Source organism: Cherax quadricarinatus, unplaced genomic scaffold, assembly GCF_038502225.1.
Source record: "Cherax quadricarinatus isolate ZL_2023a unplaced genomic scaffold, ASM3850222v1 Contig675, whole genome shotgun sequence".
Lineage (NCBI taxonomy): Eukaryota > Metazoa > Arthropoda > Malacostraca > Decapoda > Parastacidae > Cherax > Cherax quadricarinatus.
Genome location: NW_027195701.1, coordinates 92,501 through 114,613, shown reverse-complemented (window position 1 = coordinate 114,613; position 22,113 = coordinate 92,501). Strand labels below are relative to the sequence as shown.

The window sequence follows — 22,113 nt, the reverse complement described above, 5'->3', positions numbered from 1 at the left end:
AATTACTAGGTGGTGTTGCCTTGGTACTAATTACTAGGTGGTGTTGCCTTGGTACTAATTACTAGGTGGTGTTGCCTTGGTACTAATTACTAGGTGGTGTTGCCTTGGTACTAATTACTAGGTGGTGTTGCCTTGGTACTAATTACTAGGTGGTGTTGCCTTGGTATTAATTACTAGGTGGTGTTGCCTTGGTACTAATTACTAAGTGGTGTTGTCTTGGTACTAATTACTAGGTGGTGTTGCCTTGGTACTAATTACTAGGTGGTGTTGCCTTGGTACTAATTACTAGGTGGTGTTGCCTTGGTACTAATTACTAGGTGGTGTTGCCTTGGTACTAATTACTAGGTGGTGTTGCCTTGGTATTAATTACTAGGTGGTGTTGCCTTGGTACTAATTACTAAGTGGTGTTGTCTTGGTACTAATTACTAGGTGGTGTTGCCTTGGTACTAATTACTAGGTGGTGTTGCCTTGGTACTAATTACTAGGTGGTGTTGCCTTGGTACTAATTACTAGGTGGTGTTGCCTTGGTACTAATTACTAGGTGGTGTTGCCTTGGTACTAATTACTAGGTGGTGTTGCCTTGGTACTAATTACTAGGTGGTGTTGCCTTGGTATTAATTACTAGGTGGTGTTGCCTTGGTACTAATTACTAAGTGGTGTTGTCTTGGTACTAATTACTAGGTGGTGTTGCCTTGGTACTAATTACTAGGTGGTGTTGCCTTGGTATTAATTACTAGGTGGTGTTGCCTTGGTACTAATCACAAATTTATATCTATCAATGAGTTCAGTGATGATCGGTGTTGTGGTGAGGTGTTAGACATGGCCATGCAAATTATAAATGAACCATTACAGATATAAGAAATATTAAGAACAGCATAAAAATACATTTGTGATGAATGGTTTGAAAACCGACAAGTTGAAGATTGAGACACTTATGCAACATATGGGAATCTTTATTCAGGAAACGTTTCACTACACAGTGACTTCATCAGTCCAATACAAAGTAGAAAGGTGTAAGGAGAGGAGGAGTTTGAGTTAATCTACAAGATCGATGGACTGAACACATCGACTCCAGGCTGAGGGACTGATTACCTCAAACTTCTCCTCTCTTTACACCTTTCTGCTTTGTATTGGACTGATGAAGCCCCTGTGTGGCGAAACGTTTCCTAAATAAAGATTCCCATATGTTGCATAAGTGTCTTAATTTTCATAAAAATACAGTGTTTACTGAATATAAGTTCAGGTTTGAAAGACTGATCTATCATCTTGCGTGTTCGTGAGACAGAGAAAAGACTGACCTGATGGAGTACGAAACGTTTTAAGAAGCTTCTGTTTTATTATCACCAAATACCACCAACTACCCACCACAAACTTAATTCCAACCACTATTAAACTACCAACTCCCAACCTACTGCTAAACCACCGACCAACAACCACCCACTAACTACCAGCCCCTAACCTACCTCCACCAGCCCCACACGTAACCACGATTGTTGTTGCAGGTATGTGTGGCTGACATAGACACACAAGCTGGCACAGCTACGGTGGAACAACTACAGGAAGTTCATGGTCACGATAATGTCATATTCGTCGCCTGTGACGTTACCAAAGATGATGATTTTAAAGGTAAGAAAATGATAGAATTTTTGTTGTAGTGAAATGTATGAATTATATTATACATGACTGTGATGTACATGAATAATGGTATATATGATATTCATTTATTACTGTGCTTATGAGGATGCAGTTATACCTTACAGGTTATACCATTACTGGGGAATATGAGGTAATATTATGAGGTAATATTATTTGTTCCGAGGAGGAGGAAGAAGCTGTGAGTCGATAATGCTTAAGTGACACATATTTAGCAAACATTGACCTTGCAGTTATTACAGTTATTGTAGTTATTATCACTTAGGTTAACCCTTATGATTAACCCTTAGATTAACCACCTTAGGTGTTACTAGTATGGCCATACCCGTTATATTTTATACAAGGATGTGCTCCTTTATTTTATAATATATATGCTAATATTAATATTGTATTATATTATGTTTTGTTAGCAGTTGTTAATATTCTCATGTAGTGGGAAACCACTAGTGTAAGTGCCGGTTAGCACTTCAGGTACTTAAGTCTCCCTCAGTCACTTGACCAACGTGACGTCGGCTTACCACTCAGTGGTACCGGCAGTAGGTTCTCAGCCCTTGCTCTGAGTAGGTTCACTACTCTTACTGAGTAGGTTCACCGCCCTCGCTCAGAGCAGGTTCACTACTCTTACTGAGTAGGTTTACAGCACCTGCTCAGAGAAGGTTCACAACCCTTGCTCTGAGTAGGTTTACAGCACTCGCTGAGAGTATGTCCTTCACTCACTCTGACTAGCACTCTCACTTCTAGTCTGGCCTTGCATAGCCAAGGGAGCATACCTCACTCATTGACCTCTCATAAGAGACATGTCAAGTTGTCTTGTGGTCGTTTTCTTTCATGATTGACTTTCTTAAGCTTGTCACTTTCGAGTTATTTATGCTCAGGTGAATTAATCTTTCAGGTGACTGAATAAGCCTTGTCGGCCTTGATGTTAATGTGTGGTCTAAGCTATTCTTAGTCATGTTGGATGGAAATGAGACTAAGTCCGTCACTTACGAGTTCTTGTATACTCTGAATTGATAGTTCAGAGAAGTCTTTATAACCATTATAAGTTACTTTGAGGTTAAGTCTTAATAACCATTATAGGTGCATATTATTGGTGAACTTAGTACAAAGCTCGACCTTAAGAGGTTCATTTATTCATATCAATGTACTGTACATACCAAGAGAAATGTAAGAGTTAAACTCCTTATTTTATGTTGATCATAACATATTAAACATTAAGCTAAAACTCTACTAGTAAAGATTCTAAGTTATAGTTATTTGTTTTGTAATCCTGAATTTTTAAGTTATTGTTGCAAAACCGTAAACAGGCCATATGTTCAACAAGAATGCTACCTTAACACTCTACCATTGGAGAAGGTTAAGAAGACGAGTTTTGTAACATAGGTTAAGAGGGTAATGTAATAGAGCGTAAAGATGAGTGAACCGTCAGTATGTTCCTTCAGTGTCGTGTATGATGCAGTAGTTGAGGTTATCTAGTGAGAGATACTTTACAGGACACAACCTCCGAGTAACTACGTGTGTTCCCACAGGTGCCTGGGACACAGGGGTGGAGAAGCTGGGCACTGTCTCACTACTCATCAACAACGCGGGTATTGGTAACGAACAGAACTGGCAGAAGACCATTGATGTTAACTTGGTAAGATAAACTTTCTCTTGTGGTGTGAACTTATTGTAAACTTTATGATCAGTAATTGGTCAACATGTGTGTGTGTGTGTGTATACTCACCTATATGCGCATGCAGGGGTCAATTCACAGCTCCTGGGCCCGCCTCTTCGCTGGTCGCTACTTGGTTCATTCTCTCTTCTGGCTTCGAAGGTTATGTATGGATCCTGCCTCTACCACGTAACTCCAGTTTGTTCCATTTCCTGACTACTCTAGAGCTGAAGAAATACTTCCTAACATCCCTATAACTGATCCGAGCTTCCAACTTCCAGTTGTGGCCTCGTGTTCCTACGTCCCATCTGTCAGTCTGTCCTTACTTACCTTGTCAGTTCCTCTCACAATTATATGTATTATTATCATATTACCCGTAAGTGGAACTTTACTTAGCCTCTCTTCATAGGACATACCCCTTAGCTCCAGGACAAGTCTCGTTGCAAACCTTTGCATTTTCTACAATTTCTTGATATGCTTGACCAGGAGTGAGTTCCATACTGGTGCTGCATACTCCAATATGGTCCTGACGTACACGATGTACAGTGTCGTGAATGACTCCTTATTTAGATGATGAAAAATAATTATTAGATTTGCCAGATGCGCATTTGATTTGGTAATTATTTGGTTGATATGAGCCTCAGGTGATATGCTTAGTATAATAATCACCCCAATACTCACCCCTGAGGTGTGCAGTCTTTGCCCTCCGAGCCGGTGCTCCGTCTGTGTTCTTCTTGGCTCTTTCCCAGTTTCATTACTCTGCACTTGTTGGGGTTAAACTCTATGAGCCATTTCTCAGACCAGACCTGAAGCCTTTCCTGGTCCTCGTTACTTGTATGCTCCCCATTACCTTCACGTCATCTGCGAACTTTATCCCTTCCGTCATGTCATTAACATATACAAGAACCAATTCCCGCTCTAGGACTGATCCTTATGGAACCCCACTCGTCACACTCATTCCCCACCTCTCCTCACAGACCATCACTGGTTCTTTCCTTCCTGTCAGGTATGCCTTGATCCATTATAGTGCTTTTCGTGTTATTCCTGCCTGGTCCTCTAGTTTTTGACCAGTCTCTTGTGTGGTACTGAGTCGAAAGCCTTCCATCAGTTCAGAAAATGCAATCTACACATTCCTCCTTCTCTCTCTCTCTCTCTCTCTCTCTCTCTCTCTCTCTCTCTCTCTCTCTCTCTCTCTCTCTCTCTCTCTCTCTCTCTCTCTCTCTCTCTCTTCTATTACTTTGTTATAGAATTCCAGTAGGTTTGTGACACAAGACTTACCATCCCTGAAGCCGTGCTGGTTGTCATGTGTGAGTTGCTCCTTTCCAAGTTCTTCACAACTCTTCTGATAATATTCTCAATGATTTTACTTACTACACATGTCAGTGACACTGGTCTGTAACTTACCGCTACCCGTTTGTCTCCTTGAAAACTGGGACCACATTTGCTGCTCATCACACCTTTGGCAGGTGCCCTGTGTTTACAGGCTTGTTGAAGATTGTTGCCGGAGGTACACAAAGTTCCTCTGTTTCCTCTCTCAGGTCCCATGAAGAGATGTCTGGTACCACCACCATCGAGGTATCTCACACTAGTTTCCTCACCTCCTTCCTGGTTGTGTATATTATATCCAACGCTCGCTGGTGCACTGTACTGCTCAGTTTGTTGGTAGTTCTCCCGTCTCCTCTAACAATTCCTCACTAAATCTCTTTCTGAACTCCTCACAGACTTCCTTCTCATTTCTTTTAAGCTCCCCTCCTACCTTCTTCAGCCTCATTCCGTGGTTCCTTACTGTTGCGTTCCTCCTGATGTGGCCAATTTAAAGCTTAGGGTTGAATTTAACGTTCGATGTTATGTCATAACCGTTTAAGGCTCTTTGGTTCACTTCATTATTTTCCAGAGTTCTTTGTCTAATGCTTTTTCCATGCTGTATCTCTGCAGCCTTGGTTAAACAATATGCTCACTCTGGTCTTCCCATTGTTTCTATTGCTCCTGGGTACAAACTTCTCTGCCTCCTTGCACTTTCCGGCCTCACACACCATCATCACATCCATTATCTTACCTGGTTCTGTCTCCCACTACGCCTCATACAGGAATTGCCCCCTGATTATTGCTGTTATTCTCCTGTAAGGAGGCTACCAGGCTGCAACGCCGCCACAAACATCCTTCCTCCCCATCAAAATATGACAGCAATGCCATCAAGAAGCAAGGAAAAATAGGATGAAAAACTAGCATGAGAAAACAAAGATAGACATTTAGACAGTAGTTGGGAAATAATATTGTTGAATGTTAGATTACTTAGCCAGAAAATTAGTTAAAGACGGTCAATACTTATAGACCAAGACTTATGGAACGAGACGCTTGTGTAGCATTTGGGAATCTTTGTGAGACTGAGGGACTGATTACCTCAATCCTCCTCATTTTCCATCTCTCTTCTTTGTATTGGACTGAAGAAGCAAGAAGCCACTGGCTGGCGAAATGTTTCCTTCATAAATATTACCAAATGTTGAACAATTGTCTCATTCCTCAACTTGTTGATTATCTAAATTATTTCCATCACAGAACAAGAGAGGAAATGTTGAGTAAGAGAAAACAAAACTACAAGTACAGATCCAAGAGAAGTTTGTGAGGCAACATGAGGAGACTAACATATTTCCTGAGGCAACATGAGGAGACTAACATATTTCCTGAGGAAACATGAGGAGACTAACATATTTACTGAGGCAACATGAGGAGACTAACACATTTACTGAGGAAACATGAGGAGACTAACATATTTACTGAGCCAACATGAGGAGACTAACATATTTACTGAGCCAACATGAGGAGACTAACATATTTACTGAGCCAACATGAGGAGACTAACATATTTACTGAGGCAACATGAGGAGACTAACACATTTACTAAGGAAACATGAGGAGACTAACATATTTACTGAGGCAACATGAGGAGACTAACATATTTACTGAGGCAACATGAGGAGACTAACATATTTACTGAGGCAACATGAGGAGACTAACATATTTACTGAGGCAACATGAGGAGACTAACATATTTACTGAGGCAACATGAGGAGACTAACATAAGATATGGAATAATATAACATTCACAGAAGTAAGCAGAGTACACAGTAGAATGTTTCTCAGGAATACATTGTAGAAAGTCGTTCTTGGGAAAATTATGAGGAATGTAGACTAAAGGAAAAATATCAATCCAGGTAAAATGTGGATATTTAAGGCAGTTAATTAAGGCAGTTGACGGGCAGTTGTACAAGAAAATACTATGGAGAAGAATTACATATTTGTGAATGTGTTATGCAGAATGTAAATGAAAGGAAATTAGAATAAAAATATTGCAAAGGAATAAATGCATAGTTAAGAATGTGCAAGATGCAAGTATGTGTCAGGAATGTGCAAGATACAAGTATGTGTCAGGAATGTGTAAGATGCAAGTATGTGTCAGGAATGTGTAAGATACAAGTATGTGTCAGGAATGTTTAAGATACAAGTATGTGTCAGGAATGTGTAAGATGCAAGTATGTGTCAGGAATGTGTAAGATACAAGTATGTGTCAAGAATGTGTAAGATACAAGTATGTCAAGAATGTGTAAGATACAAGTATGTGTCAAGAATGTGTAAGATACAAGTATGTGTCAAGAATGTGTAAGATGCAAGTATGTCAAGAATGTGTAAGATACAAGTATGTGTCAAGAATGTGTAAGATACAAGTATGTGTCAAGAATGTGTAAGATACAAGTATGTCAAGAATGTGTAAGATACAAGTATGTGTCAAGAATGTGCAAGATACAAGTATGTGTCAAGAATGTGTAAGATACAAGTATGTGTCAGGAATGTGCAAGATACAAGTATGTGTCAAGAATGTGTAAGATACAAGTATGTGTCAAGAATGTGTAAGATACAAGTATGTGTCAAGAATGTGTAAGATACAAGTATGTGTCAAGAATGTGCAAGATACAAGTATGTGTCAAGAATGTGTAAGATACAAGTATGTGTCAGGAATGTGCAAGATACAAGTATGTGTCAAGAATGTGTAAGATACAAGTATGTGTCAGGAATGTGCAAGATACAAGTATGTGTCAAGAATGTGTAAGATACAAGTATGTGTCAAGAATGTGCAAGATACAAGTATGTGTCAGGAATGTGTAAGATACAAGTATGTGTCAGGAATGTGTAAGATACAAGTATGTGTCAGGAATGTGCAAGATGGACGTATGTGTCAGGAATGTGTAAGATACAAGTATGTGTCAAGAATGTGTAAGATACAAGTATGTGTCAGGAATGTGCAAGATGGACGTATGTGTCAGGAATGTGCAAGATACAAGTATGTGTCAAGAATGTGTAAGATACAAGTATGTGTCAAGAATGTGTAAGATACAAGTATGTGTCAGGAATGTGTAAGATACAAGTATGTGTCAAGAATGTGTAAGATACAAGTATGTGTCAGGAATGTGCAAGATGGAAGTATGTGTCAAGAATGTGTAAGATACAAGTATGTGTCAGGAATGTGCAAGATACAAGTATGTGTCAAGAATGTGTAAGATATAAGTATGTGTCAGGAATGTGCAAGATGGACGTATGTGTCAGGAATGTGTAAGATACAAGTATGTGTCAAGAATGTGTAAGATACAAGTATGTGTCAGGAATGTGAAAGATGGACGTATGTGTCAGGAATGTGTAAGATACAAGTATGTGTCAGGAATGTGCAAGATGGACGTATGTGTCAAGAATGTGTAAGATACAAGTATGTGTCAAGAATGTGTAAGATACAAGTATGTGTCAGGAATGTGTAAGATACAAGTATGTGTCAGGAATGTGTAAGATACAAGTATGTGTCAGGAATGTGCAAGATGGAAGTATGTGTCAAGAATGTGTAAGATACAAGTATGTGTCAGGAATGTGTAAGATACAAGTATGTGTCAGGAATGTGTAAGATACAAGTATGTGTCAAGAATGTGTAAGATACAAGTATGTGTCAAGAATGTGTAAGATACAAGTATGTGTCAAGAATGTGTAAGATACAAGTATGTGTCAGGAATGTGTAAGATACAAGTATGTGTCAAGAATGTGTAAGATACAAGTATGTGTCAAGAATGTGTAAGATGGAAGTATGAATCAAGATTAATGGTGAATGTTAGGTTGTATGTGTGAGAGTACACAAAACAGTGTAGGATCGTTACAGAAGTGAGTGTGTGGGCAGAGAACGTAGGAAGAATGTCATGTTTACCTGGAGTTTACCTGGAGAGAGTTCCGGGGGTCAACGCCCCCGCGGCCCGGTCTGAGACCAGGCCTCCTGGTGGATCAGAGCCTGATCAACCAGGCTGTTGCTGCTGGATGCACGCAAACCAACATACGAGCTACAGCCCGGCTGATCCGGAACTGACTTTAGGTGCTTGTCCAGTGCCAGCTTGAAGACTGCCAGGGGTCTGTTGGTAATCCCCCTTATGTGTGCTGGGAGGCAGTTGAACAGTCTCGGACCCCTGACACTTATTGTATGGTCTCTTAACGTGCTAGTGACACCCCTGCTTTTCACTGGGGGGATGGTGCATCGTCTGCCAAGTCTTTTGCTTTCGTAATGAGTGATTTTCGTGTGCAAGTTCGGTACTAGTCCCTCTAGGATTTTCCAGGTGTATATAATCATGTATCTCTCCCTCCTGCGTTCCAGGGAATACAGGTTTAGGAACCTCAAGCGCTCCCAATAATTGAGGTGTTTTATCTCCGTTATGTGCGCCGTGAAAGTTCTCTGTACATTTTCTAGGTCGGCAATTTCACCTGCCTTGAAAGGTGCTGTAAGTGTGCAGCAATATTCCAGCCTAGATAGAACAAGTGACCTGAAGAGTGTCATCATGGGCTTGGCCTCCCTAGTTTTGAAGGTTCTCATTATCCATCCTGTCATTTTTCTAGCAGATGCGATTGATACAATGTTATGGTCCTTGAAGGTGAGATCCTCCGACATGATCACTCCCAGGTCTTTGACGTTGGTGTTTCGCTCTATTTTGTGGCCAGAATTTGTTTTGTACTCTGATGACGATTTAATTTCCTCATGTTTACCATATCTGAGTAATTGAAATTTCTCATCGTTGAACTTCATATTGTTTTCTGCAGCCCACTGAAAGATTTGGTTGATGTCTGCCTGGAGCTTTGCAGTGTCTGCAATGGAAGACACTGTCATGCAGATTCGGGTGTCATCTGCAAAGGAAGACACGGTGCTGTGGCTGACATCCTTGTCTATGTCGGATATAAGGATGAGGAACAAGATGGGAGCGAGTACTGTGCCTTGTGGAACAGAGCTTTTCACCGTAGCTGCCTCGGACTTTACTCTGTTGACGACTACTCTCTGTGTTCTGGTAGTGAGGAAATTATAGATCCATCGACCGACTTTTCCTGTTATTCCTTTAGCACGCATTTTGTGCGCTATTACGCCATGGTCACACTTGTCGAAGGCTTTTGCAAAGTCTGTATATATTACATCTGCATTCTTTTTGTCTTCTAGTGCATTTAGGACCTTGTCGTAGTGGTCCAATAGTTGAGACAGACAGGAGCGACCTGTTCTAAACCCATGTTGCCCTGGGTTGTGTAACTGATGGGTTTCTAGATGAGTGGTGATCTTGCTTCTTAGGACCCTTTCAAAGATTTTTATGATATGGGATGTTAGTGCTATTGGTCTGTAGTTCTTTGCTGTTGCTTTACTGCCCCCTTTGTGGAGTGGGGCTATGTCTGTTGTTTTTAGTAACTGTGGGACGACCCCCGTGTCCATGCTCCCTCTCCATAGGATGGAAAAGGCTCGTGATAGGGGCTTCTTGCAGTTCTTGATGAACACAGAGTTCCATGAGTCTGGCCCTGGGGCAGAGTGCATGGGCATGTCATTTATCGCCTGTTCGAAGTCATTTGGCGTCAGGATAACATCGGATAGGCTTATGTTAATCAAATTTTGTGGCTCTCTCATAAAAAATTCATTTTGATCTTCGACTCTCAGTCTGGTTAGCGGCTTGCTAAAAACTGAGTCATATTGGGACTTGAGTAGCTCACTCATTTCCTTGCTGTCATCTGTGTAGGACCCATCTTGTTTAAGTAGGGGCCCAATACTGGACGTTGTTCTCGATTTTGATTTGGCATAGGAGAAGAAATACTTTGGGTTTCTTTCGATTTCATTTATGGCTTTTAGTTCTTCCCGCGATTCCTGACTCCTAAAGGATTCTTTTAGCTTAAGTTCGATGCTTGCTATTTCTCTGACCAGTGTCTCCCTGCGCATTTCAGATATATTGACCTCTTTTAGCCGCTCTGTTATTCTTTTCCGTCGCCTGTAAAGGGAGCGCCTGTCTCTTTCTATTTTACATCTACTCCTCCTTTTTCTTAGAGGAATAAGCCTTGTGCATACATCGAGTGCCACCGAGTTAATCTGTTCTAGGCATAAGTTTGGGTCTGTGTTGCTTAGTATATCATCCCAGCTTATATCGGTTAGGACTTGGTTTACTTGGTCCCACTTTATGTTTTTGTTATTGAAGTTGAATTTGGTGAATGCTCCCTCGTGACTAGTCTCATTTTGTCGGTCTGGGGCTCCACGCATACATGTCTGAACCTCAATTATGTTGTGATCTGAGTATATTGTTTTTGATATGGTGACATTTCTTATCAGATCATCATTGTTAGTGAATATGAGGTCTAGTGTATTCTCCAGTCTAGTAGGCTCTATTATTTGCTGGTTTAAATTGAATTTTGTGCAGAGATTTAAAAGCTCGTGTGAGTGTGAGTTTTCATCAGAGCTGCCTCCTGGTGTTATTACTGCAACAATATTATTTGCTATATTCCTCCATTTTAGGTGCCTTAAGTTGAAATCCCCCAGGAGCAAGATGTTGGGTGAAGGAGCTGGAAGATTTTCCAGACAGTGGTCAATTTTTAACAGCTGTTCCTGGAATTGCTGGGAAGTTGCATCCGGAGGCTTGTAGACTACCACAATGACTAGGTTTTGGTTCTCGACCTTTACTGCTAAAACTTCCACTACGTCATTTGAGGCATTAAGCAGTTCTGTGCAAACAAGTGACTCTGCAATGTACAGGCCAACCCCCCCCTTTTGCCTGTTCACTCTGTCACATCTGTATAGGTTGTAACCTGGGATCCATATTTCATTGTCCAAGTGATCCTTTATGTGGGTCTCAGTGAAAGCCGAGAACATTGCCTTTTGCCTCTGCAAGCAGTCCACGGATGAAAGGTATTTTGTTGTTTGTTGCTGGCTTTAGACCCTGTATATTTGCAAAGAAGAATGTTATCGGACTGGTGGTATTGTTGGTACTGGGGGGGGGTGATTTTTTTCCGGCATTAGTATCTGTATCTGTTGGTTTGGAGTGGAGGCCATCGACTGTGGTTCCACTCCAGGAATGACTGGATTTGGTGTACGATTTCTGCCATTTCCTGCCAGTTTTTTTTCCTTCCTGGCACTAAAAAACCTCTCCCTCTTGAGTGGCTGTGGCTACCCAGGTTTTCCCATGGCCTGGATGTTTTGTATCTTTTTGTCCCCTTTAGATGGTATGCCTGGCAATTTAAGTTATAGCACAGTCTTTCCTGTACTGAAGAGGTACACATTTCAGGGTGAAAAAGCTTACAGGAAGGGAGTTTGCATTTTCCTGTTGTCATATGGACATGACATTTTCTAGGGTGGTCATAGTTGCATGTCCCATCTGTTTTTCCAGATTTCCCATGCCAGCAGATACCAAGTGCATAGTATGTGCACAGGCTTGGTTTCCGTTTGCCTTGGGTTTCTGTGACTGTATTCCCTGTTGGTGCATGTTTCCCTGTCTTATTCCTATCCTCCCTAGCACCAACAATGGAGCTCCCACCAGTTGTTTTTGGTAATTTATCCTCACTATTGCTATTGGAGTCCTCTTGTTTGCTATTTCCTGCGGTATTTCTAGTTTGCAATATTGGTTTTATCTATCTTTGACTACACTTGTTTCCCTACTATGGCTCCTGTCCTCTATGAGGTCATTTATATGTATTCCTTCCTGCGTATAATTCCCGACTACCTGTACAAAATCTCCAGCTTCACCATTACTGTCTCCCAGGACAGTATCTCCAGCTTCACCATTTCTGTCTCCCAGGACAGCACCTCCAGCTTCACCATTACTGTCTCCCAGGACAGTATCTCCAGCTTCACCATTTCTGTCTCCCAGGACAGCACCTCCAGCTTCACCATTACTGTCTCCCAGGACAGCACTATCAGCCCCACATTTACTGACTACCAGGACATCACCTCCAGCCTTACAGTTTGTGACTACATGGCCAGTATCAAGGGCAGTACCATTCAGCCCAGACTTTTTATGTTCCCATCTGTTGTAGAAAGCTTCCAGGTTTTCTATGAAAGCAGCTTTGATGTTGTCCTCTTTTAATACCCTTGTGATTTTAGTCCACAGATTTTCCTCATTTGGGCATACCCAGAAACACTTCTCTGTTTTAATACTGCTTGTAGCTAGTTCTGGGATATCTGCACAAGGGGCGTGACACCAATTTCCACAAAAATGACAATTTATCCATGTGGAAGCCCGTTTGTTTGACTGACCACAGACTACACACAGCTTCATAATGATGTGAATGGTTGATTTACTGCAATTCTACTAGCAACCTCTTGAATATTATATTAATGTAGCAACATTCCCTGTCTACCTAACTAATTTCTTACCTCACACAAACACAACTGAACATGTTAGGTCGTCCATAAGTGAGAGTAGCTGAGAGTAAACAATTCACTTAAAAGCTTAATTTTTCTGCTCCTGTAATATAAAGAGATGGAATATCAAAGAGTTACTTAAACAAGCTTCCAGGAGACTGTTTCCTTACTGAGAATAATTGTCTGATAGACTAGACATGGAAAAACTAAGAAATACTGACCAAAATATCAGCATAGAAAATGTATACGACGGAGCACAATGGTATGTCTTATTTCCCTTGAAATACACCGAGTTCTTCTGTTTTTCTTCTCTCTTGCTTTAGCTGCTACAATTACGAGGTTAATAGCACATATGTGCAACACTTGCGTATCTTTATATATATATATATATATATATATATATATATATATATATATATATATATATATATATATATATATATATATATGGGATCCCAGGGCAGCTAGTTTTCTGTTCCAGCGGCTCAGCGCGGCTGTTCAAAGGGGTAATGCCTGCTGCATTTTGGGCACACGCCCCAGCTCTGAGGAGCTGGATGTGATTTTCGCCTTATAATCGGTGATACACACGTAACAACGTGTACCGTATATGCCACCTTTATATCAACAATGTATCTCTTAAATCTTCTGTGCCATATTATGTAATAAAATATTCCTATTGGTAAAAAAAAATAGTTTAAAAGATGGGGTGGTAGGGGAAGTGGAATATTCAAATGGCTTCAGGAAGAAATCCAAATATTCTTCCTTGAAGCCTTTTTATCCACTTCTCCGAGGCTATGGGTCCCACAATTTACACCAGAGGTGGACCCCATCATATATATATATATATATATATATATATATATATATATATATATATATATATATATGTCGTGCCGAATAGGTTAAACTTGCGATTTTGGCTTAAATAGCAGTGCTCTTCTTGCCGAATAAGGCAAGCGAAAGTTTGTGAATGCAATAATTTCGCAAAAATCATTCTGAACCTAACGAGAAAAATATATTTCATTGTGAATGAGAGTGGAATTAGATCCTCTTAAGTGTGGTTGGGAACTGCGGAAACCTAAACTAGAACCGATAAAAATGTCTTAGAGAGCGCCTTCTGCTCATTTGATGAAATTTTTTACATGTAGCTATTGTAAAACTCAATATGCAACACTAATATGTTGTGTACGAGCGCATGTGTTGACCATGATGTCAGGTGTTGTAGTTCACATGTGACACATAAGTTAACATGGCACACATAACTACGTTAAAGCACCTAAATTACTGGGAACGGTTGAAGTCCCTTGATTTGTATTCCCTGGAACGCAGGCGAGAAAAATACAGGATAATATACACTTGGAAAATACTTGAGGGATAGGTGCCAAACTTGCACACGAAAATCACTCCGTATGAAAGCAAAAGACTCGACAGGAGATGCAACATTCCCCCAGTGACAAGCAGGGGCGCCACGAGTACACTGAGACAACACAGTAAGTGTCAGGGACCCAAGACTGTTCAACTGCCTCCCAGCATACATAAGGGGGATTACCAATAGACCCCTGACTGTCTTCAAGAAGGCACTGGACAAACACCTAAAGTCAGTACCTGACCAACTCGGCTATCGGCCCAAAACCCGGCCGATAAGTGTTTTTTTTTTTTTTTTTTTTTTTTTTTTTTTTTTTTTTTTTTTTTTTTGTGCGGGTTATTTTTGTATCGTTCCAGTCACGGTATTGTGCCTTGTTTTGTTATTTATGTACAGCCTAACAAGACGGGAGCAGAAGTCTCCCTCACCACCTCCTAACAAGGCAGGTGTAGGAGCAGGAGTCTTCCTCACCACCTAACAAGGCAGGTGTGGGAGTAAAAGTCTCCCTCACCACCTAACAAGGCAGGTGTGGGAGCAAGAGTCCTTCACACCTAATTCATGAAAGTGGAGTGTGGGTATGGGTCCCCCACATTACTTCCTTGACATCCTCCATCCTAGAAGATGAGTGCAGGGGAATGAGGCCCCTACAACCGCCTCCTGACAAGGCAGGTGTGGAGATGAAAGCTTGAAACCATCAGAACTACTATAGTAAGAATTTTTTTCATTTTTTTTTAATTTGTAGCTTATCCTACAGTGCATGACATGAGGAGGGTGAATCCCCAATACCTAACTCCTGACAATGTGGGTATGAAGGCATGAGTACCCAACACCTGTTTCTTGACAAGGCAGGTGTGAAGACATGAGTTCTCCACACCTATCTCCCGAAAGGTAGGCTGTAGGGCATGAATCTCCTAACAAAGCAGGTGCAGGTGCATAAGTCTCTACAGCTAGCTACTGACATGATGGGTTTGGGGCCATGAATCCCCCACATCTGCTTCCTGAAAGGTGGGTGCACAGACGTCAATCCCCAGCACCTGCCTCTTGACAGTCTGTGTGCAAGAATATGTCGTTCCCTGAGCCCCTAAGTCTGCTTCCTCTCAAGGTGGGTGCTGGGGCATCATGTACCCATACTCTTGATATGACTCCTTCACACCTTTCATCTGACAAGACTGATGCAGTGGCATGTAACCTCCACACCTGCCTCCTGACAAGGCAGTTGTGAGGAAGGAAACTTGAAATAATTGGAAAAACTACTAAAATAAGAACATTTCTCAATAACTTTTTGACATTTATAGCTAAGCTTACTGAGATAAAATATCCCTGACAGCACTGGTTTATTCTGCTAATTTTACATAAACAATAACGTTCTGAAATATACAGGTTTTTTTTTTATATTTTATTTAAAACAAATGACAGAAATATATTAAAAAGATACACGACAACAGATTACTGCACTAGAATCTCACTTAACCCGAGACCTAATAACGACACCATACAGTACAGTGGTAATACACACTCACACACACCACACCGTATGTTACATTGGTATTACACTCACACACAACACACCGTATATTACAGTGAATATACACTCACACACAACACACCGTATATTACAGTGATAATTACACTCACACACAACACTATACATTACAGTGATATTGTTTTATTTGTTAAAGAACATCTCTAACAAGGTTACATATTACCAAACATCAAACACTGGAAATTATGAAGATTGTACAATAAAACAGAGATAAACAAAACAAACACGCCAAAATGACACACACAAGCACACACATTACACTACATGAGACTACATCAGGCACATACTAGGTGGGGTTTCTGCCTGTCAACTCACACGTATGCAAGACTAATTCTAAGATCTCAGGTGTTTAACAGAGCACCACGATACTCAAAACATTAATATTGGCGATTATCACGAGATCTTAACATACATAGGTATTTAGTATTCAAAGAAGGAAACGGTATAATACTAAAAGTCACTATAAAAACATCCAATATAACAAAACAAAACTACGATGTGATATTTTACATCTCAGCAAAAAAAAAAAAGAGAAAAATAATGCAAACTAGTTACATGTAGTATAATATTACTGAAAAGCACACTGTAACACAGCATAAAATATAACATAAATTAAACCAATTTCTTATGCTAGGAAACACTTTTTACCACTTACAATTGAATCAAAAACAGTAAAGACACCCATAACATATTTAAGTCACATTGAAAATTTTCATCATAAAGTCCTTGAAATGATTTATACATGATAAAATATGCAATCGTATTGCTACACCTTTCTAAATGATAACTGTGTAGTTGCTGAAACCCTCGGGGTAATAACCCTATTGCCTCTAGATATCAAACCTCAATTATACATCCATATAAACAGCTCTCCATGCTCACACCCTAGTCTAGGAAAATAGCCCGTCGTATCCCCTTACCCATTTTGCAAATCCCATAAATCCCTTAATGTGAAATTTCGATAACCCTCACTAAAATCTCTCTCCCATCTCCCTCCATACACCCCTTTATTTCTACACTGTGTCCTATAAAAAGTTGCTGCCAATGCATTAATTCTTGCACGCACGTCCGCCTCCCTCATAGCCCACATCATGTATATATAATCCGTAATGATATACCCAATCGCATTCTCAACCCTTTTATTCACCCCATTTATATCTAAACTTAAAACCCTCAAGACCTGCAAACCCCCTCCCCCCACTAACCTTAAAACCTTACCCATCCAAACCCTTATAAGTTCAATACAATCGCAAAAATATACCGTATGATAAATAGTCGCCAATCCTCCACAATCCTTGCATTCCCCATCCTCTCGTATTCTCTTATAGAATAAAACCATTCCTGACGGCAAGATTCCATGTAAAAATCTATACATAACTTCTCTGACTTTAGGTTTTAAACGCAATTTATTTAAACGCCCCCAAATATTATGCCAATCATACATCGGATAAACTCCTTCTACGGCCGCTACCAGAGCCTTACCATCTGCCCTATCAAGATTTCTCAATTTAATTTGTGAGTGATCCCTCACGTTTATGAAGACCCGTAACATTGCCTCACCTATCATGAACTCCCGACCCCCCCACCACCGTCGCATATCCTGATGTATCCTCTGAAGACCGTCTTCTTTCGCCCCCCCCCCTCCCGCTTATAACTATGTTTTAAATACATACTTATTATCCTCTTTTCGACATCTATAAGACCCAGCCCTCCACGGCCAACCGGGAGTGTGACAACCGCTCTACTTAACCATTCGCTCCCTGTTCCCCAAATGAATCTAAAAACACTTTTTTGTAACCTTTTTAATTCACAACGAAGTATCGGAAATATTACCGTAACATGCCATAGTTTACTATATAATAGCACATTCGTTGTTATCACCCTTTGTTGCAAACTTAAATTAGCAGCTCTTAACCCACTAAGACGCTTCAGAACACTATCAACGATACGCACGGAATTTATTTGTTGTGCTGACTTGATATCATTTACATAAACGATCCCACATATCTTTATTTGGTCCACCCTTTCCCACCTTTCAGCTACCATTCCTTCCTCACGCGACCCTTTTCCAAGATTCATATACTTTGTTTTCCCCATGTTGATCGTCATGCCAGTAGCCTTTTCAAAAACTTTCACTAACTTTTCTACCCGAATCAAATCCATGTTTTCTCTCACCAAAATCGTCGTGTCGTCGACATATCCAACAATGCCCGCTCCCCCACCCCTTACATTACCCATCCCATTTACTTCCAATAAAACCCTTATCCCTCTATAAAAGGGATCTTGAAAACAAGCAAAAAAAATTTGTGAAAGGGGACAACCTTGACGCAAACCCCTTCCCATCGGAATCCGATCTCCCAACCTCCCATTCACCTGCACACGCAAAGATGCCTCTTGATACATTAATTTGGCCCATTCTATAATTTCCGCCCCAAACCCCTGCCATCTCATTATCTTCCATAACGTCTCCCGTTCCACACTATCATATGCCGCCTCCCAATCTATAGCCAATACCCCCCCCCTCCCAATCTTACTCTTTCTTCAATAAAACTTCTAATCATACCATGACCTTCATACATAGACCTGCCCGGCACCCCATATTGTCCCTTGTCAATCACTTTGCCCAGGACTTTTTTTATTCTGTTGGCCAAGATCCTTCCAAAAATTTTATAGTCCCCACATAATAACGAGATTGCACGATAATCTTTAACCGTTAATGGCTCGCCTTTAGGAACTAGGACGACCACAGCCAACCTTTGTTGTTCCCCTAAAACCCCATCCCGCTTCATGATATTGAATAAACGTACCAAAAACCCCTTTAAAACGTTCCAATTTTGAATATAAAAGTCGCTGGGCAACCCATCTATTCCTGGCGCCTTACCCAATTGCGCCCCAGATAAAGCCTCCCAAGTCTCACACTCCGTTATCGGCCCTCCCAACATCAAACGATCATGTTCCTCCAGCTCACACTGCACAAACCTACCGATTGACTGCAATGCAATTTCACTTATTCCAACACTTTGCGTTTTCAATTTAACCCAAGCATCAATATACCCACTCATACCCTCCGTCGTCGTCAACACCTGATTCACTCTATACCCCTGCATACCTACCTGGACATTCAACCCCATTAACTCCATTGCTTTGCGACGTCTGTGTTGATTCCTCAACACACACACCGACGGCCGATCTCCCCACAAAACCTCTTCGATTCCACCCTTAAGCCTTTCCCCATCAAACCTTTCATTTTGTAAATTTCGTAGTTGCTCCTTAATTCGTTCAATTTCTGTAACAGGATAATTAGCATTCGCTTGTACATAGCAGTCGCGCAACTGCCCCTCTAAATATCGTTGGAAACCATACTGTAACTGATTATATCTCACTCCCTGACTAATATAAAATTCCTTAATTCGCTTTTTGGCTATCATTTCCCACCAATTAACCAAAGCCACATCTCCAGGTGCTTCAACCACAAGGCGTTCCCACATATGCCCAAAAGACAAACGACTTTCCTCTCTCTTCAATAACTTTACATTTAATTTCCAAAATGACGGACCCCGTCTAGGCACGCCCTCAATATCTACATCCATTACAACTCCTCTATGATCCGAAAAAACCACATTTATCACACTCACTCTCCGCACTGTAACCGCACTAGACACGTACATTCTATCTAATCTCGCCGCATAATCTCGTCTAATGAAAGTATGCTCCACATTGCCACCCCCCCCACACACATCCATTAAACCCACACTCGTCAATAAATCTCCCAGGAACCCCAAGCAACAACCCGCTCCTCGAGGCTCCACATCTTTTTGTCGTATTACACAATTCCAGTCTCCCCCTATTATCGCTACATTTGGTAAACTACGTAGATGATATACTAATACATCTTGTACAAAATGAGTTTTAAGTCGTACATCTCCCTCGGCCGGCCCATATACACCTACAAAACTAATATGTACTCTACCCCATAAACCATCCACCCTAATCACTCTCCCCTCCCCCCTTTCACTATGGCGTACTACAAACGGGCTATTTTCCTTTACCAGAATGGCGACGCCTCCTTTTAACCTCGTCGCATATTCCATATACACATCGTAACCATCTAATTCTAACTCATATCCAATTCTGTAATTGTGTTCTTGGATAAATACCACATCCACATCTAGACGCACCAAAAATTCATTAAACCACTTTCGCTTCCGCTCAGATCTCAAACCGTTAATATTTATTGTCAAAACCTTAAAGTCAATTAATGGGATTTTCCTTTGGTTCTAGGTATAGACTTTTCACTTATACATTTTACACCTCTATCCCTCTCCCCTTTTTTGGGAATCACCTTGATAAACTCTTGTTTCGTGGATGCACTGTTCCCTTTCCTCTGTACATCCGCCCAAGACTTTTTCCCTGGCCTTTGGGCAGGAGTAAGCACGTCGTCTGAGTCTGGTGGGGTCGCAGTTCGCTTTCGCGTCCTACCCTCCACCTGCATTGGGATTTCTTTAGTACTATCATGATGCACCTCCACTTCTGCTATATTTACCATCATACCATGCGACACCCCAGACTCAATGCTTTCATCCGTCGCCTCACCATGATGCTCAACCGATCCCAAATTTGCACCTGGTTCCTCCACACGGTTGACGATCTACTCGTCTAACAATACATCCAGTGCCTTCACTAAAGACGCCGCTACATCCTCGTCCCCCATAGTGGGCAGAGTCTCTTCAAATACTTTATTTATATCCAGTGATGGTGATTCTTCTCGCTGTTTTGCATCCTCCAAAGCATTCTCCTGCGCTTTTTCTACCTCTTCACTCCAAGATGTCCGTTGTCGAGACGGGTGAGCATAAGACTGTTCTCGTCCCTCCACTTCCTCGACCTCTTCCGGTTGTTGCTGTTGCGATATTTGGAGATTTCCACGACGCTTACCACACTGTGCCGCTATGTGGTCATACGATCCACACAGCCGACACGTACGACGTTGCCCCGCATATGTTACATATACTTGAGTTCGAAATGCTTGCAACATAATATAGGACGGTATGGGATGGCGTAAGGTCATTTTGACTGAATATGTTCCCTCCAAACTTCCAGCATAAGGTCCAGCGGCCCACCGACCTGCAGAGGCCATATGAACCGTACCATAATTACGTAGTACATCTTTTATAACAAATTCATTCGCCTCAAAAGGCACATTCCTTATTTTAACCCATGTGTAGTGTCGTGATACATCATGTAGACGTACTGATACAGCTGAATTGACGGCTATAATGGTCTCTTGATACTTATCCACCACCGCTTCATAAACATTTGCTGACGTCATTTTAACGAAGATCCGTGTCGTCCCATTAAGTGCTACACCACATATCTCTTCATTTGCGATACCGTAGGTATCACGGATAATCGCCGGTAGTAACAAGTCCATCGTGGCTCCAGTGACAGCCCCACGGGTCAACTCAACGCAAACAGTGTTGATGCGCCTGTAGCTCTGCAGCGCCATGTTGGTAAATGAGCAGCGCACGTCCTCACTTCTCAATGGTTGTGACGAACTGAGGTAGCTCGCCTGAATACAGCAGAGGGGTGCCGTGCACAACCGCACTCCACCGAGGTCAGGCAGCGAATGGCAGGTATTCCATTTCGTAATTGTTCTGCTATGTTTTGAGCACCAGTGAAGAGGCATCAAAGTTAATATCTTTTAGAAACAAATGAAAATATTTTCCTTGGTGTTAACATTACTGTTCATGATACACTCGAGATTTTCTGAAAAAAAAAATTCAATACTTGCCTACTAGATTTTAGACAGGCTTGCCAGAGGTTCAAACCCAGATTTTGAATGTCTTAATGCTTCTCAGATGCTGGTGTTTCACTTCTGGATATCTATGCTGAGATGCCGTGGAAGCTTTATGGTCTCAGTTAGTATGGAAGAGTCTTTTAACAGTTGGCCTCATAGTATATATGTATCCCACGTATTCCAGGGAGGGTGTATGCGAGGAACACTGCTGGCACTGGAGAGGATGGGTATCAACAAGGGCGGTGATGGTGGCGTTGTGGTTAATATCTCCAGTATCACAGGACTGAAGGCAGCACCTCTGGGACCCGTCTATGCTGCCACCAAACATGCTATCGTCGGCCTCACCAGGAGCTTAGGGGTGAGTTACAAAGTCTGTTTCGTCAGTGCATCGTGACTGTGACAACAAGCTGATAAATATTAGTAAAAACGTGTAATT

General features: G+C 41.3%; 1 protein-coding gene across 1 annotated transcript in view; it reads left to right on the top strand.

The window, feature by feature from the left end:
* Window positions 1-1,482: 1,482 nt before the first annotated feature.
* The window catches only part of LOC128699593 (15-hydroxyprostaglandin dehydrogenase [NAD(+)]), a 27,972-nt gene continuing 7,341 nt past the window's right edge, over window positions 1,483-22,113 (top strand). The window contains exons 1-3 of the mRNA XM_070080610.1: window positions 1,483-1,626; window positions 3,180-3,286; window positions 21,862-22,035. Of these exons, the coding sequence (XP_069936711.1) occupies window positions 21,871-22,035 (165 nt within the window). The 5' untranslated portion in view covers window positions 1,483-1,626; window positions 3,180-3,286; window positions 21,862-21,870. The remainder of the gene's footprint in view (window positions 1,627-3,179; window positions 3,287-21,861; window positions 22,036-22,113) is intronic.